General features: G+C 41.8%; 1 protein-coding gene across 8 annotated transcripts in view; it reads right to left on the bottom strand.

Moving 5' to 3' along the window:
• The window catches only part of UIMC1 (ubiquitin interaction motif containing 1), an 81266-nt gene that overhangs the window by 55321 nt on the left and 7177 nt on the right, over positions 1-18768 (bottom strand). For all 8 annotated transcript variants that reach the window (XM_069972584.1, XM_069972623.1, XM_069972593.1 and 5 more), the window contains 3 exons: positions 13316-13385; positions 11225-11358; positions 9344-10411 (listed from right to left, as the gene is read on the bottom strand). In XM_069972584.1, coding sequence (XP_069828685.1) covers positions 9344-10411; positions 11225-11358; positions 13316-13385 — 1272 coding nt within the window. The remainder of the gene's footprint in view (positions 1-9343; positions 10412-11224; positions 11359-13315; positions 13386-18768) is intronic.

The following is an 18768-nucleotide window of genomic DNA, read 5'->3' as shown; positions in this document are numbered from 1 at the left end:
GTATACTGAATTCAGTAACAAAACAGTATGTACTAAGCTCCCCCTAGTGGTGCCAAATGCAGATACAATTTTAGCTTTTGGATTTGGAGCTTTGCATAACCTAAAACTGTGTTCTAGTCCAGATTATTTAAAACATAGGACACAGTTTTGAAATATGGGCATTAAATGAGCATTGATGGTCAAACAAGGCATGTCCTTAAAGGAGGCTTGCTATTCCAAACATATTCCTACATATACAAAATATCATCTTGAAACCACCGCTTAACTTGTCAATAGTGTTGAGTGGAGAGGCCAAATTGTTGGGGTTCATAAACGTTGCCCCAAGGTAGAAAAGGTTGGGAAACACTAATCTACCTTGTAGTAAATCTGTGTTTGTTGCTCATAGCAACCACTAAAAGCTTGTTAGGATGAAAGCTCAGCTCTAGATGGTTGCTATGGGTGAAAAACAAAGTTGTACTGGTAGACAGATTGTAATGATCTCCCCAGCAGTGAGGTGTGTCCTGTTACATAGGGTGTTGTCAGTCACCACACTGCACACAGCAGGAAACACTGTCACTAATATACAGCGATTACATCATTGTTTAGACTTGCATTATATTGCCTATGACTCCTTCCCCCTTAGGCCATTAGTTGATGAAAGCTCTTATAATAGATAAAAGTATCCTAATTGACCCAAGCAACCAATCAGATTGCCTCAATTGTCCAACCTATAAGCACTAATCTGATTGGCTGCCCCAGTAATAGGACAAACAAAATGATGTCACATGCCTCTACTTGTCATCAAAACATCTCAAGGAACAAAATCAGTGATCAGGTACACAGCTTGCTGCCAGCAGAGAAACTACACCACACAATATTCATCACAGGAGCGTCCTCCATCTGCTGATACAAAGACAAATCCACCTGGTACCTGACTGGAACAATGTCCTCCATGTGTATGCTGGAGCGCCATAGGGTGAAGAACGCTGAACTATAATTCAGGTGGATCTATCTAGGCCAACTGTGTGCAATGTGGTGGGGATGAGTGAGGAAGGTAACGGGGGAGCGGTATGTGTAAGATTACAACCTTTAATGGGATGAAATGCTATGGCTCTGCACAGTCACTGGATATGGCTGTACTGGGGTTATACCAGTTATGGTTATGGACACATACATTATAACCTTCATTCTTATTTCCATGTCACACCCATGTGTTAGGCTGGGTTCACACTGTGTTTTTGCAATCCGTTCAACATATTTAACTTTTTTTAGTTGGTTACTTTTAACAGACAGAAAAACTTAGTCAACACTACTTTTGTGTCCCTTAAGAAAACCCGCATCCATTGCGATCTGTTTTTTTTTTTTTTTTTTTTTAACGGATCCAAAGGGATGACATACCCAAAAATGCAGTGTGAGCCTAGCCTTAGTCACTGAGATAAATCAGATTTTCAATGATAATGTTGGTAATGCTGGTAATACTAATGTAATTAAGTGAAGGCTGGGCTCTGGCTATGGAGATAATGGTTGTTCTGTTAGACAATTGATACATTCTCCAAATGTTTCTTCTTTCTTCTAAAGACGCCAAACACTGGAGAAAGGATGATCTCGGGGCAAAGGCTACAGGTGACGTCTATATACACATTACTGGAGGGTGGATTGGGCAATTGAACACTGGTTGCCCTATGTTATGAGAGAATAGATGATATATCACCAGTGGCCATGTGCTGGGGTAGCCATAGTACTATTTTTCCATAATTTGTTGGGTAAGATTAAAAAAATATCCTGATCAGTACATTATTTTGGAAAAAAAAGAAAAGAATGCTACAACTAAACCTGGCACACAATCTACGGCTCCTATGTGTAAAACACTATATTGGCAGGAATAAAAAACTAATAAAAGTCCTGGACCAAGTTGATATCCACTCAGGGCAACATGACAGCAAAAGATAAATACTGTTCTAGTACTCATCATTAAGAAAAAAGACGACCTGGGACAGATGACCACCCTCATTGGGGAAGAAGCCAGCAAACGATGAAGACTGTTGTCATACCCATCCTTTCTCACCACGGGCTACCTTCCAAATATTGCACATGCGAATGCTGTATACTGTATGATAGTTGTGGCTTATGTCTGTGATCATGTGCTAGAAGTAGCTGTGGATTTAATTTTGCAAGAAGATGCAGAAGCAAGAAAAAAATTGAACAACTAAGACAACCAGGGCCAGATGACCCCCCCCTCCGTGGGTAAGAAGCCAGCTAAAGATGAAGACTCTTACCATACTGATCATTTCTCACCACAGGCTATCTTCCAAATATTGCAGATGTGAATGCTGTATACTGTATGAAAGTTGTGGCTTATGTCTGTGATCATGTGCTAGAAGTAGCTGTGTGTTCCTTCCTTTCTGCAAGAAGATGCAGAGTTGAGAAAGAAATTTGAAGAACAAAGACTATCTGAGGACTACCCTCCTTGGGCAAGAAGCCAGTGAAAAACTCTTACCATACCGATCATTTCTCACCACAAGCTATCTTCCAACTATTGTGCATGTAAGCTGTATGCTTGCTGTGGCTTGTGTCTGTGATGATTTGCTAGAAGTTGCTATGGATTTCTTTCTGCAAGAAGACACCATGGCCAGAAAGAAATTTGAAGAACAAAGACGACCTGGGACAGACGACTACCCTCCTTGGGTAAGAAGCCAGCTAAACATGAAGACTCTTACCATACTGATCATTTCTCATTACAGGCAATCTTACAAATACTGTGCATGTGAATGATGTATGATAGTTGTGGCCTATATCTGTGATCATGTGCTAGACGTAGCTTAGTGTTCCTTTCTGCAAGAAGATGCAAAAGCAGGAAAGAAAATTGAAGAATTGAAGAAAACGACCTGGGACAGATGACTACCCTCCTTGGACAAGAAGCCAGCTAAACATGAAGACTCTTACCTTATCGATCATTTCTTACCACAGGCTATCTTCCAACTATTGCACATGTGAATGTTTTATGCTGTATGTTGGTTGTGGCTTACAGTATGTCTGTGATCATGTGCTAGAAGTAGCTGTGGATTTTTTTCTGCAAGAAGATGCAGAAGCAAGAAAGAAATTTGAACAACAAAGACGACCTGGGACAGATGACAACCCTCCTTGGACAAGAAGCCAGCAACAGATGAAGACTGTTGTCATGCCCATCCTTTTTCACCACAGGCTATCTTCCAAATATCGCGCATGTTGTATGCTGTATGCTAGCCGTGGCTTATGTCTGTAATCATGTGCTAGAAGTGGCTGTGGATTTCTTTCTACAAGAAGATGCCATGGCAGAAAGAAATTTAGACAACAAAGACGACCTGGGACAGCCAGCTAAACATGAAGACTGTTACCATCAGTCAGCTGTGTGGCTGATGTGTGTGATCATATTCTAAGGGTAACTGCGGTATTCTTTTTTTGTCAATTGATTTTGGAGGAATAAAATGTATTAATACACAACATCTGGGGAAAGTGACTGTCCTCTATGGGCAAAATGTCAGCTACAGGTGAAGGCTGGTATCGTGCCTATCTTTTCTTACCTAGGCCTGCCTTTTGTATATGTGTATGAGTGTGGGGTGTTCTATACGAGTAACATAAGAGATAATGTAATATATCAGGCAATGCACATGGTAGTGTAAATTTGGCTGTTTGTGTGATATTTGTAGTGTGTGCTATTGAAAGATCCAACTATGTTTTAATGTATCTCTTTCATGGCGAGCTGAAGCACGACTCCTGAAAGCTCCTGGCCCTTAAAGGAGAAGTCTGGCAAAAAATTTTAATAAAGTATTGTATTGTCCCCCAAAAGTTATACAAATCACGAATATACACTTATTACGGAAAATGCTTATAAAGTGCTTTTCTTCCCTGCACTGACTACTGCATCAAGGCTTCATTTCCTGGATAACATGGTGATGTCACGACCCGACTCCCAGAGCTGTGCGGGCTGTGGCTGCTGGAGAGGATGATGGCAGGGGGACACTGAGGGACACAGGGCACTGGAGGGACACTGAGCATCCCTCTGCCATCATCCTCTCCAGCAGCCACAGCTTGCACAGCTCTGGGAGTCTGGTCGTGACATTACCATTTTATCCAGGAAGTGAAGCCTTGATGCAGTAGTAAGTGCAGGGAAAAAAGCTCTTTATAATCATTTCCCGTAATAAGTGTATATTGATTATTTGTATAACTTTTGGGGGGCAATACAATGCTTTAATAAAATTTTTCACCGGACTTCTGCTTTAATAACAACCTGAACACAAGAACAAGGGACACAATCTGAGGTTAGTTGGGGAAAGATCAGAAACAATATGACTTTTCTGAAAGGGTAGTAGAGGCTTGGACCAAACTTCCAGCAGGTGTGTTTAGTTAATGACTAGATGGACTAGGTGATCTTTTTCTGCTGACAATTTTCTATCTTTCTTACAGTAAACTTAAACCAGAGGATGGCTGAGCAGCATCTGGAGCTTGGATTACCACACAGCTATGACTGTCCAGTCAGAAGTGGTAGTTTGTCTGATGTAAGGAGTGTGATTAAAGTAGATCCCAAGCTCTTGAGATGCAACCCTACCATCAAGAAAGATGTTGGATTATTGTAAACTAAAAATCTTAGGTGTCTCATTTTTGTAATTTATTTTATTGAATCTGACCTGAGAGCACATGAACATGGCAGAGTTTTTGGTAATGTTTTCTAAATTCTCCATTTTACTATCTATATTATAAAATGATCCTGAGACTATGACTATGGCTGCGTGTGTGTGCTATGGCTGCAGCAGGCTGTGTGTGTGTGTGTGTGTGTATGTGTGCACGCTATGGCTGCAGCAGGCTGTGTGTATGTGTGCTATGGCTGCAGTAGGCTGTGTATGTGTGCTATGGCTGCAGTAGACTGTGTGTATGTGTGCTATGGCTGCAGCAGGCTGTGTGTGTGTGTGTGTGTGTATATATGTGTGTAGGCTATGGCTGCAGCAGTCTGTGTGCGTATGTGTGTGTGCTATGGCTGCAGCAGGCTGTGTGTGTGTGTATGTGTGCTATGGCTGCAGCAGCCTGTGTGTGCATGTGTGTGTGCACTACGACTGCAGCAGGCTGTGTGTGTGTGTATGCTATGGCTGCAACAGGCTGTGTGTGTGCGCGTGTATATGCTATGGCTGCAGCAGTCTGTGTGTGCATGTGTGTGTGCTCTATGGCTGCAGCAGGCTGTGTGTGTGTGTATGTATGTGTGCTATGGCTGCAGCAGGCTGTGTGCGTATGCTATGGCTGCAGCAGGCTGTGTGTGCCCTTTGGCGTGGCCCCACAGTGACCCCTCTCTGTATCACTATGTGTGACCCCCTGTATATCACTATGGCTGACCTCTATATTACAGGTATCTGGCATTGTTAGCAGTGTTTCTAAGGGCCCTATTCCACCAGACGAGTATCATTCAGATTATCGTTAAATCATTCGAATCTAAACGATAATCGTTCGGTTGAAATGCAGTTAACGATTAATTACCGAATGAGAAATCGTTGATTGCTTTATAAGACCTGGACCTATTTTTATCGTTGCTCGTTCACAAAACGTTCGCAAATCGTTCGCAATGAATAAGACATCGTTCGGTCGTTCGCCGGAGATTGGAACGCAATAGCGAAGAAATAGCGAAGAAGAAACTATGGCAAATACGATCAAAGGTAACGATTATCGTTCCATGGAAATGAGTGAACGTTCTCAGGTCTTTCGCAATAGCGGTCGTTTGAGATAGTTTATCGTTAACGATTATGCGAACGATAATCGTCCGGTGGAATAGGGCCCTTAGTGTATGGTGAATATTAGTTAGAAACAGAATATTGTCAGCAAAAAAAGATCACCTGCTCCATCCAGTCTAGTTGTGAGTAGTTCAGGACATGGAGGCTGGAGACTGGCTGCATCCACTGCACACACAGGAGAAGCTGCTTTATATCTTTCCTTATTCCCTCAGAAGTTGGCCCATGATCATGTAGGACATTAGGGAGAAGTTGCTGAGTCAGTGTGATAAATTACTCCCCTGGTATATGACTGGCCATTTATGAAGGAGCAGGAGTCGGAGTCAGTCCTGATAAGATTCAGGAGTCGGAGTCGGAGTTGGAGTCGGAGCTGCAGCTTACCGACTTCACAGCCCTGGTACACCATAATTGTTAATAAAGTGTCTTTCCCTAGTATGCAGGTAGGGTCCACATCACAGACAGTAAATGTCATGTCATCTTTTTGAAACCTTGCCATAATTTTGGTTACTCATTACTGCTTCATCATTATTGGAAACCACAATGCAGTGTCTGATCTGTTATGTGATGGACAGTGAAGGATGGACCCTCTGAATTATTATGGGGTCCACTGGCTTGTGCCAGGAAAAACATTCGTATATGCATGCCTCAGATGCAGATGTGAACAAAGCCTCAGGTATGTTATGAGAGCTGAGGCCAGTACTCTGGGAAGAGGGTAGCCAGCAGAAGGGTACATTATGTCCATTAAGAAACACAATGGCAAAGCAATAAGTATACCACAGAAGTGGCTCTGCGCTGAACATAGATCTAATGGTAAAACAGCAGATGGAGGGACAGATAGCTCACAATTGTGATAGAATTCAGCTGAAGAGTTTCGTCAGCCAGAGGCTAAAAAAGAGGGTGTTGCAACAATCAAACAAGATATTACAGTAACGTGGATTTGCAGAAAGGATACATCCTAGAAATACTGCACAAGGAAATGATTAGCATTGCTTTTAGAGACCCAATCTATACAAATCTTCAAACAAATGAATATCCATACATATCTATACCTTATAAACCCCTTGGCTTTATGCCCTGTTCCATCTTTAAAACTATACTTTCCCTATTACACGGACCAATCAAAAGGAGCAAGCGAGCACTCGCTTGCTCCTCGTTGCCTGCTCGCTGCCGGCGCTAATACACGTGCCAACAACGAGCGGGTAAGTGGGGGGGGCACGGGGAGCTGCGGAAGGGGCTGCCTTGGTGATCTTTAGATCATCCGGGGAGCCCATAGGAGATAGTGGCAGCCTGCTACCGCTGCTCCTATTACACGGAGCGATGGCCAGCAGACCGTCCGTCGTTATCTTTGAAGTTTTTTTCAGCACGTTGAAAGACAAGGACCAGCCAAAATCGTGCATGTCAGATAATCATTGTTTTTTAACACTAGCTATTACACTAAGCTATTATCGGCTGTAACGGCCGATAATCAGCCAAATACAGCCGATAATCGCTTGGTGTAATAGGGGCTTAAATTATAGTAAACTCCTTATGAGGTGGTAATGTCCCTGTTTTATGTGGACTGTGGCTTAAGCAGGTTCCCTTTTAAAGAAAAAGACCTATTGCTTGAATAAAGTTTTTAGGTTAAACACTTTTTTAAAGAATTTTTTTTTTCATTTTCCATTTCACAATCTATATAATAAAACAATGAAATTTAGCATGGACTGGCGTAAGGCAAATGTAATGCCGATTTTCAAAAAGGGCTCTCGAACTTCCCCAGGTTACTATAGACCCGTAAGCTTAACATGCATTGTGGGGAAACTATCTGAGGGCCTTATAAGGGACTACATCCAGGAATATGTAGTGGCTAATAGTATTATAAGTGGTAACCAGCATGGTTTTACTAAGAACAAAAGCTGTCAAACCAACCTGATATGTTTCTACGAAGAGGTGAGTAGAAGCCTGGATGGGGGCGCAGCTGTGGATATCATGTACCTGGATTTTGCTAAAGCTAATCGTACCCAGAGAGTGGTGGTCAATGATTCCTACTCCGAATGGTCCCCGGTAATAAGTGGTGTACCCCAAGGGTCAGTACTGGGCCCTCTTCTGTTTAACTTGTTTATTAATGATATTGAGAATGGAATTAACAGCAATGTTTCTATCTTTGCAGATGACACCAAGCTTTGTAGTACAGTACAGTCTATGGAGGATGTGCTGATGTTACAGGATGACTTAGACACACTGAGTGTTTGGGCGTCCACTTGGCAAATGAGGTTCAATGTGGATAAATGTAAAGTTATGCACCTGGGTACTAATAACCCACATGCATCATATGTTCTGGGGGGAGTTACTCTGGGAGAGTCGCGGATGGAGAAGGATCTGGGTGTACTTGTAGATAATAAACTACAGAACAGCACACAATGTCAGGCAGCTGCTTCTAAGGCCAGCAGGATATTGTCATGCATTAAAACAGGCATGGACTCTCGGGACAGGGATATAATATAATATTTCCGCTCTATAAAGCTTTGGTGCGGCCTCATCTGGAGTATGCTGTCCAGTTTTGGAACCCGGTTCATAAAAAGGATGTTCTAGAGCTGGAGAGGGTACAAAGACGGGCAACTAAACTAATAAGGGGAATAGAGCATCTTAGTTATGTGGAGAGATTAAAAGAATTACATTTGTTTAGTCTGGAGAAGAGACGTTTAAGGGGAGATATGATTAACTTATTTAAATATATAAATGGCCCCTACAAGAAATATGGGGAAAAGATGTTCCAGGTAAAACCCCCTCAAAGGACAAGAGGGCACTGCCTCTGCCTGGAGAAAAAAAGGTTCAATCTCCGGAGGCGACAAGTCTTCTTTACAATGAGAACTGTGAATCTGTGGAACAGTCTACCACAGGATCTGGTCACAGCAAAAACAGTAGAGGGCTTCAAAACAGGGCTAGACAAGTTCTTAGAGCAAAATAATATAAATGCATATGTATAGAACTTATCATCGCTCCCCCTTCCCTGTATCCATCCCCTCCTTGGTTGAACTTGATGGACATGTGTCTTTTTTTCAACCGTATTAACTATGTAACTATGTCTAAGTATAATAAAGGTGACACTTTCCATTGTGTAGAGAAAACATCACAGCACAATCATCCTCACAATTGTTCCTGGCAGGACTAGAGTGAAAGCTAACACTGATATAGCTAACAGAGGATCCGCTATTGCACAGTGACTTCCTACACATGTCAGAGACCATGTGTAAAATTCTTAATGCTGTTAGCTAAGCAGTAGCCAATAAGGCTGCCACCAATTCTAATGTACAAATAATGAAATAAAATATGCAGCCCCACCCCCATCCCCATGAGGCTAACTTCCGAGATGTGGAATCACTGAGAATGAGCACAAGAGAGCAGAGGGGTTCAGCCCTTATTCTGCTCCCAGGACAACATCTTAAAGAAGTAGATTCCTTTTTTTTATGATCCTGGTTTAAGTTGATAAAAAAAATAAAATAAAACACACAACCAACATCAACCATGCCTCAGTGGTGGTCTATATGAATGGTGGAAACCAGCGACAGAACTACAGTCTACCTGACAGATAATGTTACCAATTAGATGTTTATTTAAGTATGTGACAGATATCTTACCTTCGGGTTATCTTTACCATGCTGAGATGAAGAGCAATGGTCATTTTCCAGGACAGTCAGTACTGAACTCTGAGAAATCTTCTGCCTTTTGCTTGCCATGTGTTGTATCTCTTGACTGTCAGAACTGTCTCCATGGTCTTTCTCAGCATCTTCTGGTTTGTGTGTGTTTTCTCCAGTTGTACCATCTTCAGTATCTTCATGGCTGATGTCACCTTGAGTGTCTTCTTTAACATTTTCTTGACCTGAAGCTGCAAGGTGGATTGGCTGTCCGTAATCCATTTTATGCAAAAGCTGTCTCTGAGCACTTTTCAGGCTCTTCTGATACACTTCAAGTTGACAGAGTATGACTTTGGTGTATTCACTAGGATCCGCACCCTTTGGACAGAATGGAACACCCCAGTAATAGTGAACAGTACCCTCACTTTGATAACGTTTGTCTGACCTACAGTCTAAGTTTCCATTGCTATCTACAGAAGAAGCATCCACACAGTCTTTTTCTTTGGCTTGGGAGGTAGGTAGCACTGAGGAAGGGGAGTCCATCTGAGAACTCTCTGAACAGTGTGTGCATTGGTCATCGAGATCATCTACTAAGCAGTCAGCACTTGCATTTCCTTCCTTAAATAGTCTGCAGGGAATGAGTCTACGCAAACATGGGGACCTCTTTGGAAAAACAGGACTTAAAGCAAATCCTTTACCAGAAACAGGACTTAAAGCAAATCCTTTAGCAGAAAGAGGACTTAAAGCAAGCCCTTTAGCAGGAGACAGTTTTACAAAGTCACTACTGGTACATGGTGACAGTGGAGATTTCAGAGAGCGTTCTATGCATGAAACAGGATCCTTGCAGTTAGGAGACAAAATGACACTAGAGCTTTTCACAATATCTTGACTTAAGCGTTGCAACATCACAAATGGACTTTTTGTTGACTCTCCAGCTGAAGGCATAGATGCATTGGATGAATGGGTTTCCTTTTCATAGTCAATCATACTGCAGTGTTCTTTATTTGAAGGGGTGTCATTTGTTAACTCCTTCTTTCCTGCACGGATGGGAGTATCAGGAACCGGACAACTCTGAAAAAAAGACAATGAGTTTGAGCAACATGGGTGACATTGTGCAGCTAGTGGTTATTACATGCGGCTGTGCTTTTGCCCACGCTACATGATCGGAAATTGCGCCTGCTCTCTAACGTCACAGAAGGTATAGAGAGAGGAAGGAGCTGTATTCTGCTCCTCATACAAACCCTTCAACACTTTTGCTAAGTAAAATCTGCATGTTGTCTAGACATCATGATTTGGCCCTTTCTCAAAGTTGCTCACATCCTTACATTTAAACATTTTACCTGTTTCCAACACGTTATAACCTGACTGTTCACTTGCTGCCTAAAATATCCCAACCTTTGACAGGTGCCACTTGCACAGAATAATTAATGTTATTAACGTCACCTGTCAGTAATTTTCATGTTATGGCTGATTGGTAAATGCCATTTATGCCATCATAAGGCTCTAAAAAATAAATAGATAAAAATAGAGAGTCCAGAAAAAAAATACATAGAAAACACAACAGGCAGTACGGGTGCAATCCACATGCATTTTAAAGCAGGAACCAAAACAATTTCTGCATCAAAAACTGCAACAATAAATACATAAATCACACATATATACACACACACACACATTTGATTTTGGATGCGGTGGAATCACACCACAAAAGAAACGACATGTCACAACATTGAAACTCCCAATGGAATCACAAGAAGTTTCATGACAGGACTCTGCAGTGCTGACCATGATGACCATGGCTCATGCAGCACTGCACACAGGAAGGGTTTTTGCCCATGTGTACTTTTCCCAATGTAAATAAACACTTAAACATATGTAACATACATTTACATGAAGGCTTTCTTCGATGGCTTTCTTTATAAGCTCGTCCTCTTCTTCTTGGCTGTATTTCTCTTGTATTGTCTGCTCCTGCTGACTGATCTTTACTGCCAGAGCTAGTTGTTCCTCCTCTGTCATCTCTAAAATTTAAGGGAAGTATTTTATTGTAAAATCAAGAGTAAAAACAGTTTACATTTCCCTTTAAAGTCACCAATAAACCTAGGGAATACAATAAAAATGCATAGTAAATGTAGCACCACACCCTCCTGACTAATGCCCCTATTCCACGGGTCGTTAGAAAAGCAAACGAGCGCTCTCAGCCTCGTTCCCCGCTTGCTGCCGCCGCTATTCAACGCGGCTGCAGCGAGCGGGTGAGTGCGGGAGGGGCGGCGGGGCGGCTGCCCGGGTGATCGCTAGATCGTCCGGGCAGCCCATAGGATATAGCAGCGTCTGCTGCCGACGCTCCTATTCAACGGAGCGACGGCAGCAGATCGCTGCTATATCAGTCGCTTGTTTTTCAACATGTTGAAAAACAAGCGACTGCAACGATCAGCCGACATGAACGATATCGGCCGAATACGGACGATAATCGTTCCGTGGAATAGGGCCTTTAGTCTGTTTCCGCACCATGTTAAACAGTGTCTATCACAAGTGCCACGATGGGTCCAGAGGTTTAGACAGACCCATTGCTTGATAGAGGCTAAAGAAATGTTATTTTGTCCTTTTGGTGGTGTCCATCAGGGTTTGTCGGATAGAAGAGCACAGACTTTCAGGCTATTCTATTGAGCTGGATCCAGTAAAATAAAAGCTTATTCCTAATGCCACACAGTATATGTTTTTGGGCCCCTAAGTACAACGAATGCCAAGTACACATATACATCCGACAGACACTGTTCACACAGTGTAAAACCAGCCTGATTTCAACGCAATGAGGCAGTACACTCCTGAAGTGTTCTGTCCAATCACAAAGAATTGTGTGGGTAATCAAACACATCCCTACAGTCCTCCCACTTCCTGCCTTGGATGGAGCTGTACAGACCAGTAAGGGGTTCTGGTAGAAAGGGAAACGTTCTTGCTGGGAGAAAGAAAACGAGACAGGAAGTATAACCTAGTACTAGCTCTTCTCCTCTATTGAAATTTATATGCATATCTGATTTACATTAAAGTTAAGGGGGTACTCGAGAAAATTTACTTTCCTTCAAATCAACTGGTGTCCGAAAGTTTTGTAGATTTCTAATTTACTTCTATTTAAAAATCTTCAGTCTTCCAGTTCTTATCTGCTGCTGTATGTCCTGCAGGAAATGTTCACTTTCCAGTCTGACACAGTGCTCTCTGCTGCCACCTCTGTCCATGTCAGGATCTGCCTAGAGCAGAATAAAATCCCCATATAAAACATCTCCTGCTGTGGGCAGTTCCTGATATGGACAAAGAAAGCAGCAGAGAGCACTATGTCTGGCTGGAATGAATACATCACTTCTTACAGGACATACAGAAGCTCATAAGTACTGGAAGAGTGAATATTTTTTAGCAGAAGTAAATTACAATTCTCTAAAACCTTCTGACACCAGTTGATTAAAAAAATAAATAAACAAAATAAATCACCCCTTTTATGTCCATCGAACATCATAGAAATAAACTAAAGCTTTATAGCTGGCTTAAAGAGTTGTTGATGCAGTAATTTCTTGCACATTATGGTACACAGGCAGGTGGTAGGTTAGAGGTGCTGTGCAGCAGGACTTTTAGGAGATCAGTGCTGGTGGAGGAGGACTATAAGTAACACATTTTTCACTTTATAAGATGCAACTGACTATAAGACGCACCCCTGGCAATGAAAGGGACAAAGTTTTTTTAAATGGCAGGGTAACTTTGACACTCTTCATGACAGTACATTATCCCCACACATACACAGCTCTGCTGCATCATACATACACAGCTCTGCTGCATCATACACACACAGCTCTACTTAATAAAAATAAACATACAGCTCTGCCACATGCCCACAGACACACACACAGTGCTACTACATGAATATGCTCAACATCATCATTCAATACAGCTTTTTCTTCATGAGGCTTTTTGTTATCACTGAATTCTTACGTGTTATTTTTCTTTTGACCGACAAAGGCCTGCCTCTCTTTTTTGGTAAAATACTTTTTTCCTGAAGTTCCTGAAAAAAAAAAAATATATATATATAAATATATATAATCTTTTCAAAGTTATAAAAGCCTACAAGGAGAAAAAAAGCTACTATTTACTAAAGTATTGTGTCAGGCATAAGGAATGGTACATGTCTGAAATAAAATACATTTTAGAGAAAATAATATTTAAATATGTCACTGTGTTTCCATGGAAACCATATAGCTTGCAAAGTTCTAAAAGCAAATAAGAAAAGTAAATTAGAAAAGTGCTGGATACTGAACTGAAATGCCATTGCAGCAAAGCATGAAGTAAGGACTGTTCAATACGGAGAACATTTTAGTTCTACCAATGTTTAAGTATTACACTAAGGCCCAGATTTATCAAAGGGTGTAAAATATCCACTGGTGTAAACTGCCCACAGCAACCAATCCCTGCTCCTGTTTCATTTTACCAGAGATGAAAGCTGAGCTCTGATTGGCTGCTGTGGTAAGTTTACACCAGTGTGTATTATCTCCGCCTAAGTCTCCATATACGTCCACCGAACTAAACATCAGACTAGAGATGAGGGATCATACATTAAGTTGTAAAGCCTAGCTGTAACGATCTTCACCAGGCTACAGGATTCAAATGCTGTCGGGTTGATGGGAACCTGAACTTACTGTAAGGGTATGTTCACATTGAGTAAATGTGGCAGAATTCCGCAGTGGAACTCTCCGTCATGGAATTCCGCCTATCTCAGTGTGCCAAAGCCTGTCTATAAGAAGGTTTGCGCTCCTCCACTCCAGCCGCTCTTCACACAAAGAAATGACATTGTTCTGTAGACTAGACCTTAAAGCTCCCAGCATGATGATTAGTTATGATGTCGGGAGCTCTTAAACTGTTCCAAAGTTCACGCAAGTGTACTGACAGCTGCGTAGCAGTACACTTACACAAATTTGGGCGCAAATCCTGGATTATGCAAATTTTTGGGTGAATACACAAAACAGGCAGATTTTAAGAAGAAAACACATCTAAAAAAATATTCGCTTGCCAAATACTGGTTCATAAATAGAACTTAGACCAAAGATGGGAGGGAAATTCAATTATTTCTTAAGCCCTTGATAAATTTCCCCCAAATGTAAATTTGGCCATATTTGCAGATCTACCACTGCGGACACACATGTATGTGTGAATGAGGCCTTATTCTGTGATAGCATAACTTCTCTTCCTTCTAACTGAACACAAACACAGGCCTGGAACTGACTGCATACACTTGTGGACACAACACATAAACCTGCAGATATCACTAACTTGAATACAATGAATCAAAACAATCCCTTTTTAAAGTAAAACTAAAAATCTGTGTAGATTTGAGGGTACGGTTTATTCTGACATTGATTTCAATATCTGAAGCATGCGCTCTGGAGCATACACATGTATACATTGAATTGCACATTAAGAAACTGAAAGAATGGCCCCCTTTAATGTTCACTGTAATTTCCTTTCAGAGTCTGGTTTTTAGACATAGGGATGCACTGTGCAAGCGGTCTGCCCGTATCTCTTCCCTGTGCAGCATGCCACGGATTCCTCCTCAGGGCACACTGGCAATGAATTGGGTCTAGGCTAGAAGTACCAAGCCAGACCTGGCGTCTTCAAATATCTTCACTAAACAAATCCAGCCTGGCCCAGCCTCGACAACTTCTGACTTATGTAGGGGCACAGGAGTCTCATAAATACAGCACTCTGTACGCTATATTTTTTAATATAGGAATATATTGATAAATCTTCTCCATAAGCCTCCACACAGTATAAAGCGTAGCTCCCACTAGCTGATGGCATATGAATTTACACTCAACAAAAGCTGTAAATATTCTTCAGAGCCCCAACAATGTATAAAACCTAGAGAGAAAAAGAATTCCAATGAAATCGCTCTGAACACTTTCTTCATAAGGGTTCTTCCTCCATGGCACAACCATTGTCGTCTTATTTTCCTCTGCTGGGTTGTACAAGATATTATGTTAATGCATAAAATAGAGAGGAACACTGCATGGCCTTCAGATCACCGCATGACATACCCAGAATCAAGGCTTAGGCCCGCCGTAGGGTTTAGGGTTTAAATCCACAGGAAACATCTGCCTAGAGTTTTTATGGTCTTATAGTGTTTTAAATACTTTAATTTCCCCCACATAGATGTCTTATGAAACTGGCCCTAGTGTGTCCAAGGTTAGGAAATTACATCGCAAACCCCACTGGGGGTATGGACCAATGTGAGTGGTAACTGATTGGTCCATGTAGACAGGTCAGGTATATCCTGAATGGATCACTGTTGGCAGTAAATCCTCTCTAACACAAGGAGATATGCTACTGACAAATTATTTTTTTTTTAGCCTTGACAGAAGATACAATCAGCCAGTGAAACATAGATACATAGAAGATTGTCGGCAGAAAAAGACCACTTGGTCCATTGGCCCTTTTAGTACTTCCTCTCTTATTATCTTAGGATAACTATGTGTTTATGCCACGTTTAGGCACGTTTAATGTCAGCTTCTGTAGATCTACCTACCACATATGCTGGAAGTTTGTACCAAGCATCCACTCTTTCAGTAAAGTAATATTGTTTCACATTGCTTTTGATCTTCCAGTTTTTTTTAAGTGACAATAATGCTTCACGTGAAGCAAAAAGGTGACGTATAGGGTGTTGTGACGTGGTCTGCAATGTCTCCACTGCACACATTTATTGGAGCACCAATAACACTTCCAGAAAAGTTGAAGATTGGACATTTCCAAGTTGTTTCCAAAATTTGAACCATAGCCTTAGATACAGATGTGGCAAATGCTCCAAATATATAAATAAAGCAACACACGTGGTGGGAGAGGTGGTGGTTATACTATCCTTATTAACTTTAATACAACACAACCAGAATACTATAAAGTCTGCCAACAAATCCCTAAATCCCCAGGTAATTCAGGAGCAATATAAGAAAACTTCAATCTCAAGGGAAAAAAAAAAAAAAGAAAAAAAGATAAATGAATAAATAGGAATAAACATACAGTAGGCCAATAGTGCCACCTAGAGGCTGATTAGCTTACTATTTTTTCCCACCCAGCAGTGTGATATTATAATTCAGAAGCGCTCCTCTCCCATGCTCGTACTCCTCATTTCTTAAATGGCACAGCTGCCTTCCTGTGTTTATCGTTTAACGAATAAGGAATTTAATAATTGCTCTTGCAGGCCATTAAAATGCAAACACTCCTTGCCAAGTACATGCATTTTCCCCCTAGAAGCTCCCAAGTGTTACTTTAGCACATTTCATATGCTTCGCAGTTTTCCTGCTCTCATACATCAACCCAAATCCTACAGGATTCCAGCTCTAAACGGCGCAGCTCTCAAAATCCTGCAGTTCTCAATCATTTGTGTGCATGGAAAGGCAGTAGTGGTTTCTAGCAATACACATGGCTAGGCAGACGGGGCAGGGCTTCTACTGAGAGCAACACGTGGCTGGAACAGAAAAACAAAGCGGTGTACAAGACATCCTACAATCTTCCTATAATTTCAGGAAATGCTGTACCAAGCCTAAACTTATTCCATCCTCAATCCACAATAGATATATGTGTAAGCTCAGACTATGAACACATGTCAAAGCTATTCCAAATCTATCACCTTATCATACTTGTGAATAAAGTGTCTGCAGTGGAAAATAAAATGGTGCATTTACCAACATGTGCAAAAAAAGGGAACACTTATGTGTATCATATTATAGTAAGCAACCATAGTATAACCTGCTGCCACTGTACCGTACATCCCAAGACAGTAGTTCCTTGATCAAACTACCTTATCGTTGTCACCCAATGACAGCGCCCAAGCTTGCCTCCTCTACAATACTATGGCTGACCTGTCATGGTGATCAGCGCAACTTGATGAATCAGATGGCTGCCTATTCAAACGTTTTTAACCCCTTAAGGACCGGGGCAATTTTGATTTTTGCGTTTTCGTTTTTTCCTCCTTGTGCATAAAAGGCCATAGCAGTTGCATTTTTTCACCTAGAAACCCACATGAGCGCTTATTTTTTGCGCCACTAATTGTACTTTGTAATGACAGGCTGAATTTTTGCATAAAATACACTGCAAAAGCAGGAAAAAAATCAATGTGTGGTGAAATTGAAAAAAAAACAACACATTTTGTGTTTTTAGTGGATATGTGTTTTTACGCCGTTCGCCCTAGGGTAAAACTGACTTGTTATATATGTTCCACAAGTCGTTACGATTAAAACGATATATAACATGTATAACTTTTCTAGTATCTGATGGCCTGTAAAAAATTAAAACCATTGTTTACAAATATACAATCCTTAAAATCGCTCCATTCCCAGGCTTATAGCGCTTTTATCCTTTGGTCTATGGGGCTGTGTCAGGTGTAATTTTTTGCGCCATGACATGTTCTTTCTATCGGTACCTTGATTGCGCATATACGACTTTTTGATCACTTTTTATTAACATTTTTCTGGATTTGATGCGACCAAAAATGCGCAATTTTGCAGTTTGGGATTTTTTTGCGCTTACGCAGTTTTCCGTGCGAGATCAGGAATGTAATTAATTAATAGTTCGGGCGGTTACGCACGCGGCGATACCAAACATGTTTGTTTATTTATTTACTTTTATTAATAACCTGGGAAAAGGGGGGTGATTCTGACTTTTATTAGGGGAGGGGGCTTTTTATTCATAACAACACTTTTTTTTTTACTTTTACACTTGTACTAGAAGCCCCCCTGGGGGACTTCTAGTATAAGTGCACTGATCTCTCATAGAGATCTCTGCAGTATAGATATGCTGCAGAGATCCATGAGATAGGCACTCATTTACTTCGGGGTGCTGCAGCCGGAAGTAAACGAGTGCCGAGTCGGGGACGGCGCCATCTTGGAGCGGTCCCCGGCCGGCTTCAGAAACGGAGATCGCTCCTCCGGGACAACGTCCCGGAGGAGCGATCTCCCCACTAGACACCAGGGATGCAGCTGTCAACTTTGACAGCTGCATCCGATTACTGTATTAGCGGGCACGGCGATCGGACCGCTAATACCTGCGGGACTAATACCTGCGGTCCCGGGCTACAAGCGGCACCCGGGACCGCCGCGGTTCAGAGCGCGGTTCAGAGCGCGGCCGCCGCGCGGTTCAGAGCGCGGCCCCGCTCTGAACGTCCTTACCGACCGCAGGGCGTAAATATACGCCCGCGTCGTTAAGGGGTTAAAGAGGTTATTTAGGCTTAAAAAAAAACATGTCTGCTTTCTTCCAGGAACAGCACCTTTCTTGTCCTCATTTTGTGTGTGATTTTGCAGCTGTGATCGATTTAAGTGAATGGAGCTGAATTGTAATACCACACACAAGGACAGGGGTGGTGCTGTTTTTGCATTGCATTTAATTAAAAAAAGACACACCAT

The sequence above is a fragment of the Dendropsophus ebraccatus genome, chromosome 1 (assembly GCF_027789765.1).
Source record: "Dendropsophus ebraccatus isolate aDenEbr1 chromosome 1, aDenEbr1.pat, whole genome shotgun sequence".
In the NCBI taxonomy this organism is placed as follows: domain Eukaryota; kingdom Metazoa; phylum Chordata; class Amphibia; order Anura; family Hylidae; genus Dendropsophus; species Dendropsophus ebraccatus.
The sequence above is the reverse complement of the archived record's forward strand: the minus strand, read 5'-3'. Positions and strand labels throughout refer to the sequence as shown.